We start from the raw sequence: 21,398 nt of genomic DNA, 5'->3' as shown, positions 1-21,398 counted from the left end.
ATTCATGTATTCAAGGTCCATCATGTTGGACTAGGCTTCCTAAAATAAACTGTCAGAGCATATGAGCAAAAATTTGGCGCCTATCGTTATTATAGCTATAGCCATTCAAATATGTGCTTATGGCCAAATGATTGGTTTTGAAATTAGTGTGTCTTGTTTTAATTAAGCAATAGAAGATGCTGACTATAACAAGTAATAAATGATTCACCTTGCTTTTGTGGTTTCTGAACATAGTAATAATACAGCATTACTTTGAGGATTAGTAGAAATGAACTGAAAGATGAAAAACAATTTCCCAAATTTACATTTCCCAAATTGTTACATGCAAAATCTTTGCATGTAACAAAGCGGTTGCCACCTAAACTCTTCCGCACCAGCAGAATGAGTTGATACCCAAGAAAGATGCTAGAAGCTTCCACTTCTACAATGGCAGTACTTAAATCAGCATGGTCAGACTCCTAAAATAAGCAAAATCTAGTACATGAATTACTGTGCCATCTTCTGTACATTCAACGGGTCACTATTGCTCTGACACTATGCCAAAGGCCTCTATGGAATCATCCAGTGGCCACTGCACTCAGTATAGTTTCAACAGACACTGGATCAAGTATTTCAAACAGCAGAACAAAACCATCCCTTATCCTGAAAGATCCCCAAAGCACTTTATAAAGTGGGGCAAAGAGATATGCTTGAAGTATCTGTGAACTGGCATTTATGATTAGGAATGAAAATAGCTCTCAGGGCTGCCCTGAAATCTTTAATAGCCATAGAGAACAGACCTAGATTTTTATTTCTTAAATTACCAAATTATATTCTACTTTGGCAAGCAGATTATCTGATCTTCCGCCTTATTATTTTAATATAAAAATCTAAATGATTGCAGCAGATAAATTACTGTCAAACAATTATACTTATTCAGTGAGAAAACCAGTCCTCTGAAAAACAGTGGTCATTACTATGGTTAGAATGCCCATTTTATGTTTTGCTTTGCAAAATTGCACTGATAGCTAGGGCAGAAAAGAGTCTTTTCTTTTAAATATCTTCTCCCATGAAAATACTCACCATACAAGGAAAAAACCTTCAGGTATCTGTATTAGTGCTTTGGACATTCTCAGAATAAAATTATAGTTAAAATTATGTTAACAATTGCAAATACATCCAAAAAAGCTTTTAAAAATCAATATAGTCTTATATCTTATTTCTATTTATTGAAAAATGGCAAAAATCAAGAATGACAATAACCAAGTTCAAAAATTAGTCTTTGTACCTCATTGTTTGAATTGCAATTTATGAATAGAGTCACAAAAGTGTGACTTTAGGTGTAACTAAGGAAATCAAGAAAATACTTAAACCAGTTTAACATTTTGGAGAAAAACAATCCTCCTCATTTTACAAATCTAATCTGTGCAATCTGAAAGCTCCTGTCTCTTTTATAAAGAGGCTTGTAAAACCTCTCTTTGACAGTGCCTGCAACAGAACAAGAACACAAAATACCCTTTTTAGAGCATGGATAAAATGGCAGCTCTGAAGACAGAATGTGGGACCAAGTGCTTGCTCCATTTTGAGTCTAGAGAGTACTTGTGTATTTATAACATGCACTTCTTTGGGTGGTTAGCCCCTTTAGTAGCAGCTAAGATGATTTAGAAGCAGTATTCCCACCAGATTTAAACACTCTCAGCTGTACCATGTTCATACTTGCTTGGGGACTTCCAGCATTTTCAAATGGCAAAGCCCTTTTTCAGATGGTAAAGCTGCTCTAGATCGAGTTTGCATTAACCTACAAGAACAGCCTGCTTTGCAAGGTGGTCTGCATCTCACCTACACCACATCACATAAAGCCTCCTAATACAAAGCCTGGCATCCTTCATGGTTATTTAACTTTATAAAGTAACTGCATGGGTGGGCAGGCACTTTATAGAACATAGCCCTCTATCATAAAAAGTATTTTTTAACAGGAAAGAAAAAATAGTGAAATAGTTGTAAACACTTGATTGAAATATGTATAAGATATATTTGAAAAATATAATTTTTAGTGCGCTGGAACTTTAGATTCTTTTTTCCTCCCACCTCTTTTAGATGGAAAAGGAATTTTCATCTTTCATTTCATTTTTCCAACTCCCTCTATCTTTATAATCTTTTTTTTTTTAAAAAAAAAAATAACCTGCCCCAAAGGGCTGCACATTTCCTCTTGTTTCTTCTGTCCCTTTAACTAACAGATGCTTGCAGGGGTGTCCAATACCTCACAGAAGAGCAGAGGTTGAGTCTAGCAGCCACCCACCTTCTCTCCTCTCCTTACACAATTCCTTCTCATGTCTGAAGAGCAGTGGCCAGCGCTAGCAGCCAGGCAGCTTCACCTCTGTTCCCCTCCGCAGGTAAACACTGCGTCCCCAGTGACTCCAGCACAGCCACTGCCTCGGCTCCTATATTTCCAAGGGGAAACAGGAGGTTTCCTTTCCTTCATTTCCTAACTGCTCCTTTTTCACTTGAAATCTGGTGTCTCCAATTACCACGCTTCCTGCAGCCTTCTTTATCCCTATCTACATCCCCCCTTTACAAGCTCTTATTTTACCTCATTTCCTCATGTCCTATTTTACCTTTTTTTTTTTTTTAAAAAAAAAAAAAAAGTGCTGTCCAGCTTAGCTGCTACTGTAGATTTAGGAAAACCTCACCTACCACCCCATAGCTTCCTCAGGCTCACCTGGACTTGTTCAGTCAGGGAAAGGCCTTGCCTGTTATTCTGCCAAAATAGGTCCATGTTCATAAGTGACATTTCCCAATGAGCCTGAAGTAGCTTCTGACAGCCCTGGAACACAGCTTGAGGCAGAGGCCCGACCACCTTTTCTGAAAGGCAGATCTTCAGAAAAGTATCCCTTGCCCAAGCTTAAACAGAGGCCAGTCCTCCCTGAAGCATAAGTTTAGTAGCAGTTTTTGAAAGCTGTTAACAGATGCTTGACAGAAAAGCTAAGCTGGCTCCCTGCTTCTGGGTCTCAAGAGCCAGTGCTCTGGCATCGCAGGAATGAGAAGCAGCATTGGAGCCACCTAGTGGGAGAAGAGGCCCAGCTAATGAGGGCGGGACCAGGGCTGCCTCCAAATTTTTCATTCAGTTCAGCTTTGTAACATGACCTCTAGGCCCTGTGCCCAATGAAACGGTGAGCTGTGATACCAGTGTCAACCAAAGCATAATAGCCAAGGACAGAAGGCACAGTCTTTGAAGCCCATCCATCTGCTAAAGCTTTCAAGTATCAGGAAAGCAGGCCCTGCCTATACCAGGGGGCCAGCAAATGAGAATAGATACCATCAAGAGGGGGACAGTTTCCAAGCAGATAAAACTAGAGAGCGCACCTTCTGGCAGGATCTAATGATGGGGCCCTTCTCGGGCACAGGCTGTTCTAGGCTGCTCACACTGCTGAGCTTGGGACCTCCATAGGGAAGAGCAAGCTGTAGAGCTCGAGACATGCACAAGCCTCACTGATTTGGCATGTGTCAAATCTAGAAAGTGGTTGTTCAAACTAGCTCTGATCTTCTGAGAAGCTTTACTTGGCAAGCGATTCCTCTGTTTTGGACAATTCTGCTAAACTCTAGTCAATGGTAAAAGACATCTGGTCCAAGGAAAGGGACACTAAACCCTAAGAATACTTAGATCCATGAAGTTTCTAGGGCCAAAATATTCTAAGTATTCTCTGAAAGAAACATTCCTGGAGGAGAGTTTAAAAAAATACATACAACTTTCCAGTGTTTCAAAGCATATACCAAATATTGCTGTATAGAAGTCAGGTACCAAAATACATATGGAAGACAAAAAAACAACAACAAAAAAAAACATACTAGTAAACCACCCCCAACCAGCACCCACAAAGTCCCTGCCTCATTTGTGAGTAACAAGGGAATATTAATTCCTTTACTCTTCTTCTTACCTGGCAAAACCAAAAAACACCCACACAATTAGCTTTGCCCAGGAAAGCAAGAGAAATGTACGAGCAGCAGTCTAGTTCCTGATGAGATGAGAATGGGAGTGCACAGGAATCATTCAGACTATGTCCTTCTGAATCAGCAGGACAGGAATGTACTGTACTCTGAACATCATTTATACAGTGTACCTGAGCACTGCGACACTTGTTTAAAGAGACATGGACCATCACCCTGAATACACACATATACAAAACACCTATACAGGTTGAAGGCTTAAGTCAGCCAACCTTTTCTGTCAGCACAAGACTTAAAAGCACAGGTCTAAAGTTACCAGGTTTATTAAGATGGAGGTCATGTAAGCTTGTTCTACTCTGAGGGAGGCGGTGCTTATACATTTGTGTTACAGGTAGGAATTGATTTATTCAAAGTATCCCAGTTACAGAAAGACAGCACTTGAACTATTTATCTATTTCATAGGAAGAGGAGACAAATTACAGCAGGTAGGGAAACAGAATACTTATTTACAGTTAATTAAAATACAAAATGGTAGCTGGTAATGCCGATAGCATTTTTTTTGTATCCATTTCTGATGTTGTATATGTACTGAAAAGCAGAAAAGGTTAGCTTACTTGACCATCTACATCTCTTTATTTAAGATAGAGAACCATAATCTTTTCTTTAAAAAAAAGCTGCCTGATAATACTTCGCAAGCTACAGCATATAAAAATAGGACAAAGGCAGGACACAGGGCAGGCCTACCTTTGATCTAAACTTTGCATCAATATATCATTATATACAGAAACCAAGAATAACCATGAAAACTTATGGCTCAGTAAACACTTGGAAATAAGTATTTCAAAACAGTGATCTGCCATGGATTTTTCTTAGTTCAGTGATCTTAAAGGAAGCTTAGATTTTGGAAGAAGCTGCTCCATCATATCGTCTGTTTTGGTCTTCTCCCATGCAGCTGTAGATTTGTTCTCTTTATCTTTTTTGTGACTCCTTTTGTGCTGTAAGCCCAATTAAAGAAATGAAAAATAAAATGTCTGATTATTTCCTTTGTATTCTCTTAACATGTAAGAGTTTCTTGCTCCTGTGCAGTGTAGTACAGAGTGTTTAAAAGGAAAATTGTTAGAATGCCAGAAAAGGTTTCTAATATTTACTGAAGATATTTATTGCGGTCATCTGACAAGTCTCCATCTACTTCTAACTGAATGATGAAAAATAAGTATAAAAAATGCACAAGCCAAGTATACCAGAGATCTACGTTAGGAGAGTTGTAAGAAAACACAACTCAGTCTTGCATAGTTATTAATTGCTAGAGAAGAATTGAGAATACTAAAGCATTTACAAGGCCTCATAGAAATTTCATTTTTAAATGACACTTTTTTGTCTAGCAGATCATAGAGGATTATTTGCTCTCAGTTCAAACAGCAGAATATCTGAATTAGAACACCGTTACTTTAGCTCAAGGTTACTAAAGCTTAATTCTCCAGGATTATTAGTCATTAGATAACACTGAATACCATTAGCAAGTGATTTTAAGAAATACTGCACTTTTATGGAAAGATAGTTTTCCTTCACTCCTAAATATATAGCTGTTTGGAATACCTGTGGAAGTTACCTGGAAAAAGGGAATGCCACCATTCGTGTTGCAGCATATGTTTGCATCCAGCAAGGACTTGTCACTGAGAAGACTTTCATTGGATTCCTGCACCTCCTCTTCCAGTAAGTCCTAAAACAGAAGTTTCCAGGAAAGTGTATTTATATCTAATTCCAAGATGAACATACAACTTGTGATCGAATCTGTGAAAAACATGGCACACCCACTTTCATGAAACAGGAAGAAATGAAAGTCTCTAAACAACTATCAGTGACTTCTCTATTTAAGGTACTATTTTCCTCACAACTGAGGCACACGCAATTCCACGTACTGCATAGAGCCTCAGAATTTTCAGCTTCGAGTTCTAGTCAACTTAGACATGCAAAATGAGAATCTCAAAGATAGGAAATTGATGTTTACTAGTTTTATTTAACCATTCATATACATACCTGATCTGCATTCTCTTCCACTTCCTTTGTCAAACTGTTTAACATAATATCAAGCTTTGTTTGATTTTGCCTTAATTGCTCCAACAACAGTTCCCGGGGTTCTGTTCTCACAAGTGTGACTGGATAGACATAGTTTCTTCTCTGTGGAGTTGTGCCTTTAACAAAAATGGAACACTAAGGAAAGGAGCTATATAACACTCAAGTAATTTCTTTAATTAAATGCTCAATTTTACATTAACTAAAAGCAGAAATTATAATTTATTCAATCATTATTAGTGTGCATTTTAAAAAAGGATCACAACTGATAGTTGAATTTTGGTCCCATTAAACCTCACTTACGAGCTCTTCGGCTTATAAATTGTTTCTGTAAAAATCATTTTATGTCAGCCCTGCTTTAAATACCTGTTGAAACATCCTCTTTAAGATCCTCTTGCAGGAAGCCATTAACCTGAGCCAGTCCCTGGTGTGCTTCCTGATCAAGTGCCACCTTCTGCTCCAGAAGGATCTCCCAATCAACTTTTATCTGATCGAGAAGGCCGTTTAGTGCCTTCTCTTCAGCAGCCTTTTGTCTATCAATATTGTCAGCAATTTCAGCAACTGCTCCATCACAGCTTTCTTTGGTTTTCTGAAAAAAATAAAAACACTGAGCTAACAGGAAAAGTCAAGGTTGCATCCCCTTTTCTAAGATGTGGTACATGATTAGTGACATGACCTGAAATGAAACAACCGAGACCTCAAACAGAAGTTTCAGTGCCAGCATTACATTCTCATTTTGAGAACTCTCTTCAGAGGACAGCCAGGTTCTTAGAAAGTATGATCATTTTAGAAAGCTACTCATAGGAATAAAGATGATGTCATCTGGTTCAAATCAGATGCCCCAGCTTCTACGTATAAACTTGCATGGAATGAGAATTCTAAAGTGAAAGCAAAAACACCACCACTAGGACTAGTAGTTTTATGAATTTCTTGGGAATGAGCAAGAAAGTCTGTATTTTTTGTTCTTTCCATCCTGAAGAACCTCTAAGCACTCAGCATACATAACATACAGGGGCATCACAAGACTACAAATGCTTGGAAAACTGGTAAGTTTCTCTTGAAGTTAGTAAAAAGTGTTGGCTTTGCCAACACTTTTTGCGATTAAAGAGAACACAGTTTTATTGGAATAAAGTTGTTTCCCAACAAGTTCTCCTCTAAAAAATTTGCATTAGACTATTGCATTAAACTACAAATCACTATAGATACCTTTTGTAAACTGTGAATGCGGTGTTTTTCTTTGCTGAATGACGACAGCTGCTGGTCAGTAAAGGTGACTACTTGCGCAGTTGCAACTTCGCACCATTTATCAGCATCTTGAGACATGTTTGTGAGATTGCAGAGAAGTTGCTGACAGTGGTCAGCAGATTCTTTCAGCATCTTTCCGTTCTCACAATTCACGTCCTGGAGCTCTTGAGAGTAGTTGTCCAGAGATGCAATAAATTTGCTGTGATTAGAAGTAGTACTGCTGACTAGGTCTACCGTTTTCCTGCAAGAACAGATTTATAAGATTTCAAAGTCCAAAGATTTCAAAAGGTAGGTTTTAACGTGCTCTATATTTAGAAACAGCCTCCTAAAAATTTTTGCAAGACCTTAAAGGACAAAAAACTCATAATTAAAAAAAAAATCTATTAAAAGTGTCTCAAATAGGACTTCAGCTAATCCTTTGAAAAAAATCTTGACTTCAAATGTTTAATTCATTTTGTTTTCCCAACATTAGGATCACAAGTATTCAGCAGGAACTGCAGCTGAATCAACATATTACAATAGTTAGGGGGCTTATACCTCAAGCTAAGCCTTCACTGTAGGAAGTTTTGAAGTCCAGACATGCTGAAGGCTGTTCATCAGCATATTGCTCCCCAAAACAAAGCCTCTTATCAGCAATACTCTTACTCTGGAGAAAGCTGAACTGGCATTTATGTTCCATGAGAGAATTCAGTTCTAATATACAGTTCTTGTCCAGAAGAATTTGTCAATACATAGAAATATGAGGAACATTTTTGTGCCCCCTTTCATATAGGCTTTTATCTTGCATCAATATATCTATTCCTTACAGGTGAACATTTTCCTGTACAGCAGTGATGGTGGTCTTCAAATTCCCATTTTTTGCTAGTACACCAGTTAAATTCTTCTGAGTTTCCTGAGCAAACAAGTCAAGCTGGCTTTGCAGTGAGGATATTAATTCAGCTGTGTTCTATTAAGAAAAAAAATAGACATCTCATTGGTATTCTGCACTTCGACATTAATAAAGGTATTCAAAACATACTGTAAGAAAGGTATAACCAATACTATAGCTTTATTATTTTAAAGATAAGATTTGGGTGTAGAGAAGATATTGACATGTTGCTTTTAGAGGTATAGGTAAAGACTTTAATACATGCTAGAAATGTTTGTTTGTTTGTTTAGCTATCACCCAAATTTCCTAAAGCACCGTAAAGGCTGATAAAAGGATTTAGCATCATGAAGCTACTCTGCTAACGCCGTTTCTCAAGGAAGTACATCCATTTAGGGCTATTATATTTCAAACGAAGTAAGATATTCTCAAAAAGTGTAACTAAGGATACCTTTGTATGAGCAATCCTTGTCATTTCTACTTCTTCCTTTAAGTTCTCACAATCATTCTGAAGCTGAACAAAACCACTGGCTGTTTCTTCCTGTAATTCTTTCAGAGCAAGACCAAGCTCTCCAAAGAAGGTATTAATTTCCTTTTTATGGCCCTCCATCTTTAGAGAAAGAAGTTTTATTTGAAATTTGATATTTTTGGTTAGACAGGAACTAGATACTTTTCCCAAATATAACTTATACAAATACAGGTTCTGCCCCATTGAATTAAAGGCACTTGTGAATTAAAACCACTAGTGAAGTAATATGGTTAAGAGATGGCAAATAACAGCAGTTCAAAATTACAGAGTGAAATTCAGTAAAGGCTTTTTCAAAACCAGGCTTTGGCATGCGAGGAAGACAAATTAAAATGACACAAGCAAGATGCTTAAGACAAGTGTAAGAAGCACATGTTGATAAACCATAGACTCTTCCATAGTCTAAGCTTGAAAACCAAGGAAAAGCTTCTAGATGAGCAAAGACAGCCATCAAGAAAGCACATTCAAATATCACCTTGGGTGAGTTGCAAGTGACAAAAGGAGGGAAGTTTAGCAGTCACAGCAGCAAGCCATCAGGAACAAAGATTGTTTTTGATGAAAGGCAGAAAAAGAAATAAAAGAGTGAGGCCATAGTTTTAAAGAGTTATACATCACAACAGAGACTAAAATTAAAAGTTTAAGCAAAGTTTTTCTTCATTAGTTACTGCACTTACAGCTATTAATGTCACACAGGATTACATTCATTAAGAATAAAGATAACTTGTGAAAGATTTTGGTATGGCAGCAGGAATACTTTAACATATAGGTTGGTTATTTTAGTTTCTCTAAGATAGGAAAGAAAATAATATTAGGGATATTAAGTATTTGTTACGTGTAGCTTTAAGCATCTATACTTCAGCATTCTTCTGTGGCATTCAAGCAAGTAGCTGCGCCTATGTAAGCAGCAAATGAATTCATTACATTCAGAAGCAAAAAAAAAGGTCTGAAAACTCAAAGGTACAACTCAGGGGATGTGATAAAGGAAAAGAGGCCAGACCAGAAGTAGAAGCATTGACATGCAGCAGAAAACACTGAAAATGTATCTGCAAGTTATAATAGGAATGTATCTGCAAGTTATAATAGGAGAGTAACAAGATAGAATATACATTACCTCAACAGCCATAGCAGAATATTTCTTCATGTTATTCTGAAACTGAGAGTTTAGCCTCAGCACAAATTCAACCATTGGAGTCAAACTATTTAATGCACCACTTAAACCAGATTTATGTGCCGTCTAGAAAGAGCAGAATTGGAAAAAATAGGAAAAGAATAAATCATCTACATTTTAAAGAAACTATCTGTATCTGAATACACACAGATCTGTGTGCTCTTCAGTTGTAACGCTTACTATACAATATATTAAAACTTACAGCAGCATAAGAGGGAAGTGAGGTGGGACACCATTATGCCAAGTGGCAAATTGGGAACAGACAGATACAAGTGCCAGAGAAGACTAGGTATTATTTAGGGCAGTCCCTCTGAGAGCAGTTTTGTGTACATTAAATGACAGAGCAGTAAGTAAATATACTAACAATCAATTTCAACAGCTCGGCTTTGCTCTCAAGGGAGAGAGTCTCATGTTGCAGTATTTTTTCAGATACAGAAGAAACTTCAGCAGACACCAGTTCTTTAACAGAGGCAAAAGATGCAGATACAACGGATGCAAGGATATTAGCTGCTGAAGAACTAGTAGAGAGGAGGTCACCTAAAAAAAAATAAAAAGCATTACAAAGTTTTTCTTTAAAATCGGAACTCTATTGCATACAACCTTACTAAATCTTACCAAGTTGCACAGGAAAGGAGCATTTTTTGTTAGTTTCTAAGACATTTAAAAGGTATCCAAGTGGCACAGTTGATTATAACCACTATTTTTAATTGATCATTTTAGTTGCATTATTATTGGTACAACTGTAACCACTATCATCCAAAATAGAGACACATCCATTTACTAAAAAGTATGAGTTCTAAGAAACAGTCTTTGGTATTACTGCTGCAGAGTTCAAGATAACAGATTAGCTATAAATATATCACTTACCTATAAAACTTGTGTAAGATGTCAATATGTGTTGCTGCTTCAAACTGTTCTCACTAACCAAATCTTGTATTTTGTTGAATAAAACATTCATTTGGCTTGCAAAGGCATTTTGGACAAAAGCATTATGCTGATCAACAGCCTTCTTCCGATCCAACTTTGCATGAAGACCAGATACATCCCTTGTAGTTTCTTCAACAGTACTAAGCAACTGGAAGTATTTAAAGTTATTTTAGTTAGCCTTTAAATTAGGAGTCAAGCATAAATTACATAAGGAAAAGCAACTGTAGTCCTGCATGAAAGGACATTTAATTAAGAGTTTTTCCTTAGAAAAGTGATATTTCCTTTTGCATCAATTTACAACTATTCTTAATCATGATGTTAAGTCATTAGAATCTTAGAACACAGAAAAAAGTTAGCTACTAGAAACAATTATGACCAATTATCACCTATGAACAACATCCTCCATTATCTAAGGAAATAATTAATCCACTCCCCACCCAAAATAGTAACTGGAAACTACCCTCTCAACTTTTAGTAAGAGATTTGATTGTAAAAGTTGTTGTTAATAATCTAAAAAGTGTTTTCCAGCACCATTTCTATGATAACTAATTTAGAATTTGAAAACATAGCTGGTTCTTGTAGTCAGTGCAAATGACTTTATCCATTTCTCGCATATGCCACCACCCACATGCAAAACAAAACACCCCATTCCCAACTCCAACAGGAATTTGAGTAAAAAAAGAACCGTCCATATTAATTTAAAGATACTGGCTTCATCATTTTGCACTTGAAGTAGAAGACTCTCTAAAGTTTGTTGGCAGTTTTGCATTTTGCACTTAATATTAAGTATTTTTTAAGAGCCAGGCATGAGATTTTAGTAAGGAAAATTACTTATTCTGTAAAACCACTCATGACAAGAGACTGGGAAGCACTGGAACTCTCATATCAGCTGGTCTGAAGGCTGCTCCAGATGAACCAGTATGCTTAACAGTCAATTGTTACCATAGTAAATATTGCATTCCTAAGTGGAACTATAACATTTCACCATGTTATAGTTTAGAGAAGTTTTTTCCTATTTCTATCCTAAATTTAGTTTTTTAATCACTCATTATTATTTTAGCAGCAATTTCCTTGAACAGCTTAAAAGAATTCTAACCATGGGAAGTTAAAACAGCAGTTAGATGCCAGAATATGACAACCTTGCTAGCTGTGCCATGAAGCTTTTCTTCAGTATTTTCCAAAACTGAGACCACATATTCTTCCTCAGCAAGGTGAACCTTGGTTTCTTGCAGATCTTTCTGTGTTTCTTCTAATTCTTTCTCCTTGATTTGCAGATCTGTTTTGCATTGTTCAAGCTCATTTTTATTAACTGTGAATAGCTCTGTGATCTGAAGCAGAAGACAAATCAACATGGTAGAGACTCCACAGTCACTCTCACATCTTCCAAACTATACCTCGTCACCAGAAAGCAAGTGCCATCTATAAGTGGAGCTTTAGCTTTAAGATTAGAACACCTTAAATGTAGACCAGAGTATTCTCTATATGGACCAAAACGATCACAAATCAATTCTAGTTTTACTGTGATAATTCCTTGCTTCCCCATTCCAGCCGTAAGACCAAATCAACAGAATAAAAAATACCCATTAAGGAAAATTAAGCATATAGAATGAGGGAGGCAGTAAAGTTGATCAAATGAAAGTCTGGTTATGCAGAGTATTTGCTTATAGCAATAACTTCCTCTTTCACAGAAAAAGTTCCAACTTCCTGCATATTTCCCATCTGTTAATAGGAATCCTGTTGCCCTCATCCTTCACCTCTAAGCAGAGGCCAATAAGCTGAGATGGTACTACTTCAGACTGATTTTTGCTGAAAACCCACTTGAGCAAATCAAAGGTAAAGTTTCAGACATTAAAATGGCTCAATTAAGAAATATAATACTGCATACTGCAGCTTCATATTTAGTATTCCATCTTCCTAGCTTCAAGGACTAGGAATCTTTTACTCTCAACTAATCTCCAAGAGGGTGGAAGATACCCTAAACAAAACTCTCCAAGAAATGTTATCAGGAAAAATTAGTGAAAGCTTGAAAGGCATAAAGAATTATAAAATGAAAATTTAAACTATAAGTTTGGAACTTAAAGACTATTCTTGAAGGGTTATATTGTTCCTTCCTTAAGCTATTTTCCTTCTCCAAAGACTTTGAGAAATAAGGGGAAAGTTTAGGTCACATTTAAAACATTTGACCTACTCTCTTTACTTCTTCCTCCATGGCACTGATTTTGTCAATATACTCTGCAATTTGTTCTTCCTGAGCCGTCAGCTTTCCATTAAGGGCTCTAAAACAAGAATAACAAGAAATCAGGCAAGACATGATTTTATCATTACCTATTACTTTTCCTGTTCAGTCCTTTCAAATTAGTATTGTTAACTTCTACATGAAAAGCAGGCAATATTAACTTAATGCAGTACACAGGACAATGTTTAATTTGAAGCTTCCTGTATAAACAAGCCCTCTTAGAAAATTTAAAAAAAAAAAAAAACTTAGGTTTGCTCTTCTATTAGAAATTTCCACCTGATGAACATTTGTGCACTATAAAGCTGCTTCCTGGCTTATAGGAGGGTCTGTATGTAAGCAACTTCAGGACAGATCCATTCTTTAGACTTATATGCAATAACTAATTTCTAAAGAATAACTTGACTGGTCTTTTTTTTTTTTTTTTTTTTTTTTTGACATCTTCAGTTTTCCGGTGTGAAAATAGACCTACAGAGTGTTTGTCTATGAGGACAGCTACCAGCACTCAAAAAAAAATATTTTAATTTGAAGCCTTGAAGACTTACTCATAATTTTCAAGGGAAATATAGACACCATTTTTCTCTCGTGCAGCAGCAAGGTCTCGTTTCAGACGCTCAATCTCTTCAGTATACTCCTGCAAGGGAGATGGGGGGATAGGACAAACACATGTAATCCCAAAATTAACTTTAAAAATTTAGCTTAGCAGATGATTCAAAGACAGACTCCATAGGAGTTTTGCATAAGTGCATGAAAATGTTCCACAATCTAATAGTTCACTTATGTCCAAACAATTTCATTATAGCAACATTTAAATTCATACCATTTGGTGTATGTACAAACATTTGAATTCTACTTGGTTGCATTTAAAAGATTAGAGAGGTATCTCCAGTTCTTTAATAGCCATTTCAACTCATCTCATATTTACTGACTTAGTCATTTAAATGTAGGTACTATCTAGAGAATGAAGCAGCCAATACAGCAAGCACAGAAAAAAATGTCATCCAGAGCTGTCTGGCAATTCTACACTGACTTGCAAACAAGTAACCCATACACAGAGTTCTAGCTAGTTGTTAATAGCCACCTCTCCCATCTTTAGTCTTGGCAGCAGTTTCAGGTTCTGCAAAGTGATTAATACTGTATCAGTAGGGCAGCTTTGTCTGGAAGCATCAGTTAAATGAATAAAATCAGCTCAGAAAAGTACCGTTACTAGTTAGTTTCTGCATAACCACATAGTGGAAACTATATTAACAGAATCAGCCAAATTTACTGCTGAATTTTTGAAAAACACACATCTAGCTTACCTTAATAAGAGCTTTTTTTGTCAGCTTCTGATTAACTTCAGGCTTGTTCAATATGTTCTTTGCTCTGTGGGCATATTCCAGTGTACTTAGCGTTTCCTGTGATAAATAGGTACAGTATCTGGTCAAGCTGAAGAATATCTAATTTATTCTTTCATACCTTCTGTAAAATATAGTATCTATTTTTAGTAGATACAATCTACAGATATTCAGAATAAAGTTTACCTCGAGATTTATAGATGCAGGAGAAACTGTGGCAATTATTGATGTTTTTGTTCGTCCTCCGAGAGAATCTTGAAGAATTCTTGTGAGTTTAGATTCCCTGTATGGGATGTGTGGGGCTCTTTCTACAAGAGCAGTAATAACTCTTCCTAGAGTCAGGAGGGACTGGTTGATATTTCCAGCTTCACGAGCTCTTTTGTCAACTGCCCCAGACCGACCAATGTTTTCACTTCCTGCAAGATCAACCTAAAACACCAGAGGAAGGATGTTCTTGTCTCAAATCACCATGAGATACATTTGACCTGTAGTGCTGCAGAACACCCCTACATGAACTAGCTTACCAGTACTTATTCAGAAGAAATGGGTAATAAGTGGGAGAGATTTTTCAGAGTGACATAAACATAGTTCACCTCTCAAAGAAAAGTCACAATTAAGCACTCCCCACCAGAGGTGGGGGCAGAGCCCATGAGACTCACAGCAGATTGAAGTGAGATTATTCTGGTTCACTAACTTCAGGAAGAGCATCAATGAAATTTAATTCCAATACTTACCAAGTTTAGCTTCCCAATTTTAACAAGCTCTTCTCCATCTATTGTAGTTTCTTTCATATGGATAGTAATTGAAAACACCGAGTGGGAACGACTACAAAAGAATTCAATTTCAGATATAATAACCAAATGAAGCCAATTTATCCACTCACTACAAGAGTCTACAAATTAGCCATCAATACCACTGGTCTTTCGGGGAAATAATCTGACCCATTAATTGTGGTTTACACATTTTCAAACTCCAAGTAATTCTACCAAGTAGATTTTTTGCATACATATAATAAGGTATTTAAAAATAACAATGAAGCATCTGAATGAAGTTTGAAAAGAGGGTCTTGTGCCAGCTTATAATAAGGACAAATGTTATAATAGTACTTTGAAATCCCAGCTTCACTAAAAAATCCTAGAATAGGACTTTCTGCTAGAGAGGACAGGATAGGCATTGGAAACTCCCGCACAGAACTCTCATCTAGCTGAAAAACATCCAAAACCCATACTAGCTACTCACAGCTCTAATATGTTTATCAGCTAAACACAATCTTCTAAACTATTTTTTTTTTGAAGGTGTGCAATATCTATGACAGGATAATTTTCTCATGCCAAAGTATACAAGTTTCAGCCACAAATATCTGTCCATCAGACTTAAGTTCTTTTGTTTCCACAGGTAAAGTTTTGAAAAAGGTAATGTATAAGTTCTGGGTTATAGCTAAATTTCTATACTCTCCATAAAGAACATTCTGCTCTTCTAACTCTTCAGTAAGTTCTTGTTAAAGTTTCTGAAATGAGAAAAATCTGTACCTGGAATATGCATTCATATAAGTAGCTGCAGTAGTTCTTTTGGCTGCACCCCTTTCCAAGATTTGATACACTTCATTTTTGTTGTGTACAGTTATTTCTTCCAAGCCTTTAATAATTACGCCTCTCTGTCAAAATAGAATGTTTACTTTTTAGCCTCTCTCAATAGTCCTGAAAACCTTTAAATAGCAAATCTGTGGAGAGAGCACTTACCTTGTTTCGAGGATCATCAAACATCTGCAGTCTTTCTCCAACATCAGGAGAAGGATTCAGAAGATCAAAAAGCTCTTCATTATAGATTTCCAGAAGAGACACTTTCACAGAAAATTCAGTACCATTTTCTGTGAGTTTTTCAAATATTTGATGCAGTGTGCGGGGTATTATACCTGCTAGTGGATCCTATAAATTAAGAAGCATTTAATACATAAGCATCCTGAAAGGGATTGAGTAGAAAGGGAAAGGACAGGAAAGAAAATAGTCTGATCTGATAAGAACACTTTGAACAAAGATCATAAGCTATATAATTACTGTTAAGATGTTTATGTATGCTTTAAAGGTTGTAAACTTAGATTATGTAAAATAACGAGTATTTGTTATTTCCAACCTGGTTAAAGAGAGTCAGTTGCAAAATTCTCAAGAGATAAACATTAAGGTTATCATTAGCCTTCTGCAGTATCTAACCATGAACTACCATAAAATTACCTACAAAAGAGACCTCAGGAGCAAAAGTTCACTCACCTCTTCCCAAGTATATTCTTCATTTGGTGACCGCTCCCCCTCCATCGTGAAGGTCTTTCCAGTACCAGTTTGGCCATAGCTGTGAGAATGAAAAATTAAAATGTAGACAAAAACTAAAATTAAAATGAAGTTTCTTATTAATCATTACTGGATTACTTACGCAAACACTGTACAGTTGTAGCCCATAATAACTTCATCCAAAATAGGACACACCACACTCCGGTACACATCAATCTGCTTTGCCTGAGCTCCAAAAACCTGTTGGGGCAAAGACAACAGGTCCAATTTACCAGCATAGCACCATATAGCATCACCCAGCACAACCAGCTGACTGTATTAGAGAAATTCACTAGCTTGCGCCTGGAAGGCCTCAATGTGACAGGGAGTTACCATATCAAACGTGTAAGTCTTCTTTGATGTCTTGTCTGTGACTCCTCCAGCACGGACACTAACTTCTTTTCTTGCTGGATCACAGTCTATAACAGCATAGGAGCTTGCTTTGCGTTCTGAGGCATTAAAAGGCCTAAAAAGACAGAAGTTAAGGCTGCTGTATTAACAGTATTTCTGACAAGAACACAGGCATCAACAGAGCAATATTGCTCAGTTTAAGAATCCACAGCAGAATAACTGGATAAAAACATTAAGACTTTATTTTTAAAATTGTTCAAGAAGAAACTATCACAATTTGCTTTTGAGACATTGCTCTTCTTTCCTCTCCCTGGGAGGACTCAGGCATGTATAGCTTTTAGTTTGTGTAGACAAGTATTTAAGCAATCCTGTAAACACAATTACTATGGGTTAGATGCACACCACTTAATTTGCATTTAAAAAAAAGTTTGACTGGATTTGTTTTGCCTGTTTGAGAAGAAAACAAAGATGAAGGTGCTTGCTTATACTACATTATGTTTCAAAAAATAAAAACTTGCACAGGGAAGAAAAGGCAGTGGTGAACCATACTAACTTGCTTTAAAAATTCCCTTTTTCACTTGCACAAATAATGAAACATACATTTTGCACCAGTAACACATGTTCCACTCCTTCTAAAATACCAGACATGATAATAAAACTTATAGCAGAACAGCAGTGAACCCCTACAACACTGACTCAATATATTTTAACTAGAATTTCATAAGATAGACAAACACTTAACTTGGGGTTGGAGGGAAGGGGGAAAAGCCTACCCAACTTCTTTAGGCAGACTGGGTTGTGATTTAAGCTTGATAGAAGAACAAAGGAACATTTAGAAAGGTAAAGGTCAGTGTGCTGTTTCATCATTTAAAGCACTGGTCTACAGAGATGTTATGTAGTGTTGTGTGCAAGTCAAAACTTGTGCATACGGTTTTCTTTTCCAAAGTCAAGAAAATGATCACAGGATAATACTAGCAGATTGAAGTGTTAGTTTATTATTCATTCAACAGTGTAACTGCACTGAATGTAAAAGAGTAGCCAGCTTGAGAACAGAATCTTTACAGCCTTCTTCAAAATATTTTAACATCAGAGATATTTCAAATGCAGTATCTTTTAAGTAGTTAAATGATGCCACAAGTTTGCAGCATTTGGAGTTTCCTGACCTTTGTGGCTAACATTTCCTCCTCAACGCAGCACAGAGGCTGAAGTGTCAGATTCCATGTAAACCACTAGACACTTTTATGCAAGACTGACAGCAAAGGCAGTTGGGTCGCTACAGTGACAGCCGATGGTCACAAGTTACAGCATCAGTTTTGTGACTCAAAGGAGGCTGAATGACAACTATAGTCTGCTCTGTAATGATACAGCACTGAACCAGCCAAATCCGAGACACCTAAACATGTGGTGCCTAACAGCAGGGTCACAGCAACAACGCAGGTACCACCTGCCACCAGGTGAGCAGCAACCTGGTTAGCCCCACTGGCACAAGGCGCTGCCCTCATCCCACCAGGGAGCCGACCAAAGCGTATTAACATGTGTCAGCACACACACATTGAGTTTCCAAAGTCAGGGTCTTGGTGAGGCATAGAGTCCCTGCTTGAGAAGGTTTTTGTTAAGCTCAGATGGATCAGCTTTTGCAAGCAAACACACATTTAAAGCAGTATCAGAAAAGCATAGGCAAGAGCAAGGAGAAACAGGAGGATTTTTAGGGATTGAGGGTAAATAAAGGGTTTGAGGTAAAACTCAGTCCAAAGTATTAATCTCAACATAAGCACTACACCCCTAGGAAGCCTGAAGTGATGACATGTTGAGCAATACATTTACAATATATGCCGATATTTCGTGAGGATTCTCCAGAACTGAGCACTAATCAGCTGAAAAAAAAAATCATTGCTCTTAACAGGGTTTCAAAACCTTTTTTTTCAATAAATACATTCTTCTTTCACAAGTGCTTAATTCAACTTTTTCACCAATCCCACAACTATTTCAGGAACTACCTAAGCTATTTTGCAAGAATAAAAATAGCTTATAATTTCTACTTTTGCATTTGGAAGAATAGAGCATCCAAGCAAGAGAATGTTATTATTAATGCATTATTAATTCATCTTATCAGCCAAGATAAACAGTAATTAGTAAGAGTAAAAGCTGACTCCTCAGCTTTTTGTCTAAATTCAGGCAGCAAGTATTGCTGAAGTTACACAAAAGCCCGAAAAAAAAAAAATAGCTGTTAGACTGTAGTTGTTTTCTCACAGGAACTTAGGAGATGGTATTTCAGTTTTCCTGTTCTCAGCACCGTCAGACTTCTCTCTTTCGTAGCTCCTCTTTATTTTTCCCAAGCAACTTTAAACTGGCTGCGCCTTTAAATCAGCCTAGGAATTCAAAACGTTTTGCCTCCTTACCATTTAAACAAACAAACAAACAAAACCCTTCTATAGAGCAACTTTACTCTGGAAAAAGGTGGCACATCACAACACACGCAATTAACGCCCTGGATATGCGTTTCAAGGCGCAGTACGAGGCGAAGCTCAGGCGCAGAGACACGCGAGTAACTGGGGTGAGTAACTCGCCCCGGTCCGTTTCCACCGGGGCCGCCGGTAGCACCGCTGCGGAGCGCCCGGCCAGCCCTCCGCCGCAGCCCGGCCAAGCCGGCGGCGGCCTGGGCCCCCTAACGGCCGCGCGTGCCTGCAGCGCGCCACGTACCTGCAGCGCACCACCACCTGGATGTTCTTGCCCTTCTCGTCCTTCTTGCCGCCGCTCTGCAGGCTCAGGGAGGCCATGGCGGGGCTCAGCGCGGAAGTCTGGGCGAAGAAGCGCAGCGGGGGCCGCCTCACGGCCGAGCCGGACCAGCCACAACCGCCGCGCTCGGGCTGGGGCCGGGGGTGCGCGCGCGCCGCCGCCTTCGAACCACGCACCGCCCCGCGGCGCGGCCAATCAGCGCGAGCCCGCGGGGCACCATGGGAGCCAGTTTGAAATTTCAGGGCGGGGCGCAGGTGCTGATGACGTGTGAGCGTCATGACGCACGACGGCAGCCGCCCCAGCAGCGCACGTAGTGCATGCTGGGGGCTGTAGTGCCCCGCCGAGGCCGGGGCTCACGTGACCAGCAGCCGGGCCGCAGCCGCCGAGTGACGGTTGGGCGGCGGCCGTTAACGGCTTTGCGCTGCCTCCCGCCCCGCAAAGGAGCTCAAACGCACCCAGGTAGTCACGCGGGGCTAACCCCGCACTATGCGAGTCCCTGCGCTGTACGAATCCCAACAGAAAAGAGGACAAACAAGAAAATGAGGCGAGCGTAGAGCTAGGTCCAAGATAATCTGGATCCCAGCCACTCAGGGCCGCTTTTGCTTCGTTACTGGCAGCGGCAGCAACGCTGAGGGGCTCGCGCTGTGCTTGCCGCTGGAAAGTTTTCCCAAACGTGCAACTCAGGCTTTTATGCGGCGGTTCTGCCCCATTGCTCACAAGGGGGCAGTAGAGAAACTCGCTGCCGCCTGCTTTGCAATTACGGCAATATTTGAAGACATCAAAACTTCTCACCTCAATTACATTTTTTTTTAACCTTCCTCTCTTCTGGGTTACATGAATCGACTCATTTCATCTTCCAGCACGGATCAGGACCTCAAATTGCTCTTTTCCTCTCCCCACAGACTCTGTAGTTAGTCCATATATTTCTTTAAATATGCTCAAAATTAGAGGAAAATACTTAGCAAATGTCAGGTAGAATGGCAGAATTGCTTTCCCCATTTTAAAGATCGTATCTCTATTTACACAGCCGAGCATGGCATTCACCTTTTTCACCACAGCATTTTGCTGTTGATTGATACTCAGCAATGATCCACTGCAAAGCCCCGCACACCTGCAGCAGAACTGCCATCCCAGGTGTTTCTATCGTGCAACTTCACTTCATTGTCCCCACCCAGAGCTTTGCACTGCCCCATCTTTGAATTAGATACGCTTTAATTCAGACTGTTCTCCAGACCAGTTCATCAACTTCATATCCTGTCATCATCACCAGCTTGTTAAGGTCTACAGTATTGCAATGTTTGTTTCAGTTTTGCTGTTGCCATTCTAGGGCCTTTCCAGTTGCTGAAATTAGGATTCGTTGTCTGCACTTACCAGGCCATCCTAACCCTTTCTTTTCTTTTTTTGGGGTTGGCTGTGCCCTTTACCCATGACTTTGAAACGATTCTCCTCCATGAGTTCTTTAAGATAATATTTAATGATTCCTGACCCAGAAAGATTGCAGTAATTTTTCTGACAGTGACATGAGGCAGCATCACATTATGTTCCTCTACCATTTATCTCAAAAGTTAAAACAATGTCAGAGCCAATCAGTCTTATACAAGGCACAAGAAACAGTATCTGAGCAATATATACATTTTAATAGAAAAGGACATGAAGTCTTGAGTTCTTCCTCTGAGGGGAAATCGATTCACA

At 38.5% G+C, this 21,398-nt stretch overlaps 1 protein-coding gene across 1 annotated transcript; it reads right to left on the bottom strand.

The window, feature by feature from the left end:
* Nucleotides 1-4,656: 4,656 nt before the first annotated feature.
* Nucleotides 4,657-19,756, bottom strand: KIF11 (kinesin family member 11). Its single transcript, XM_088528800.1, has 22 exons — nt 19,671-19,756; nt 16,953-17,085; nt 16,723-16,820; nt 16,563-16,641; nt 16,038-16,223; nt 15,828-15,952; nt 15,033-15,123; nt 14,485-14,727; nt 14,263-14,358; nt 13,507-13,595; nt 12,917-13,004; nt 11,868-12,056; nt 10,669-10,876; nt 10,166-10,338; nt 9,745-9,867; nt 8,559-8,717; nt 8,049-8,188; nt 7,204-7,483; nt 6,364-6,586; nt 5,962-6,116; nt 5,534-5,644; nt 4,657-4,919 (listed from the first exon to the last, which is right to left on the bottom strand). The coding sequence occupies exons 1-22, from the start codon at nt 19,745-19,747 to the stop codon at nt 4,794-4,796; spliced, it is 3,192 nt and encodes a 1,063-aa protein (XP_088384926.1). The 5' UTR covers nt 19,748-19,756; the 3' UTR covers nt 4,657-4,793.
* Between the last annotated feature and the right edge of the window lie 1,642 nt (nt 19,757-21,398).

This window comes from Tinamus guttatus, unplaced genomic scaffold (assembly GCF_059628265.1).
Source record: "Tinamus guttatus ecotype Peru unplaced genomic scaffold, ASM5962826v1 Tinamus_guttatus_pri_ptg000314l, whole genome shotgun sequence".
NCBI classification, from domain to species: Eukaryota; Metazoa; Chordata; class Aves; order Tinamiformes; family Tinamidae; genus Tinamus; species Tinamus guttatus.
This window is presented reverse-complemented; position numbering and strand designations above follow the sequence as displayed.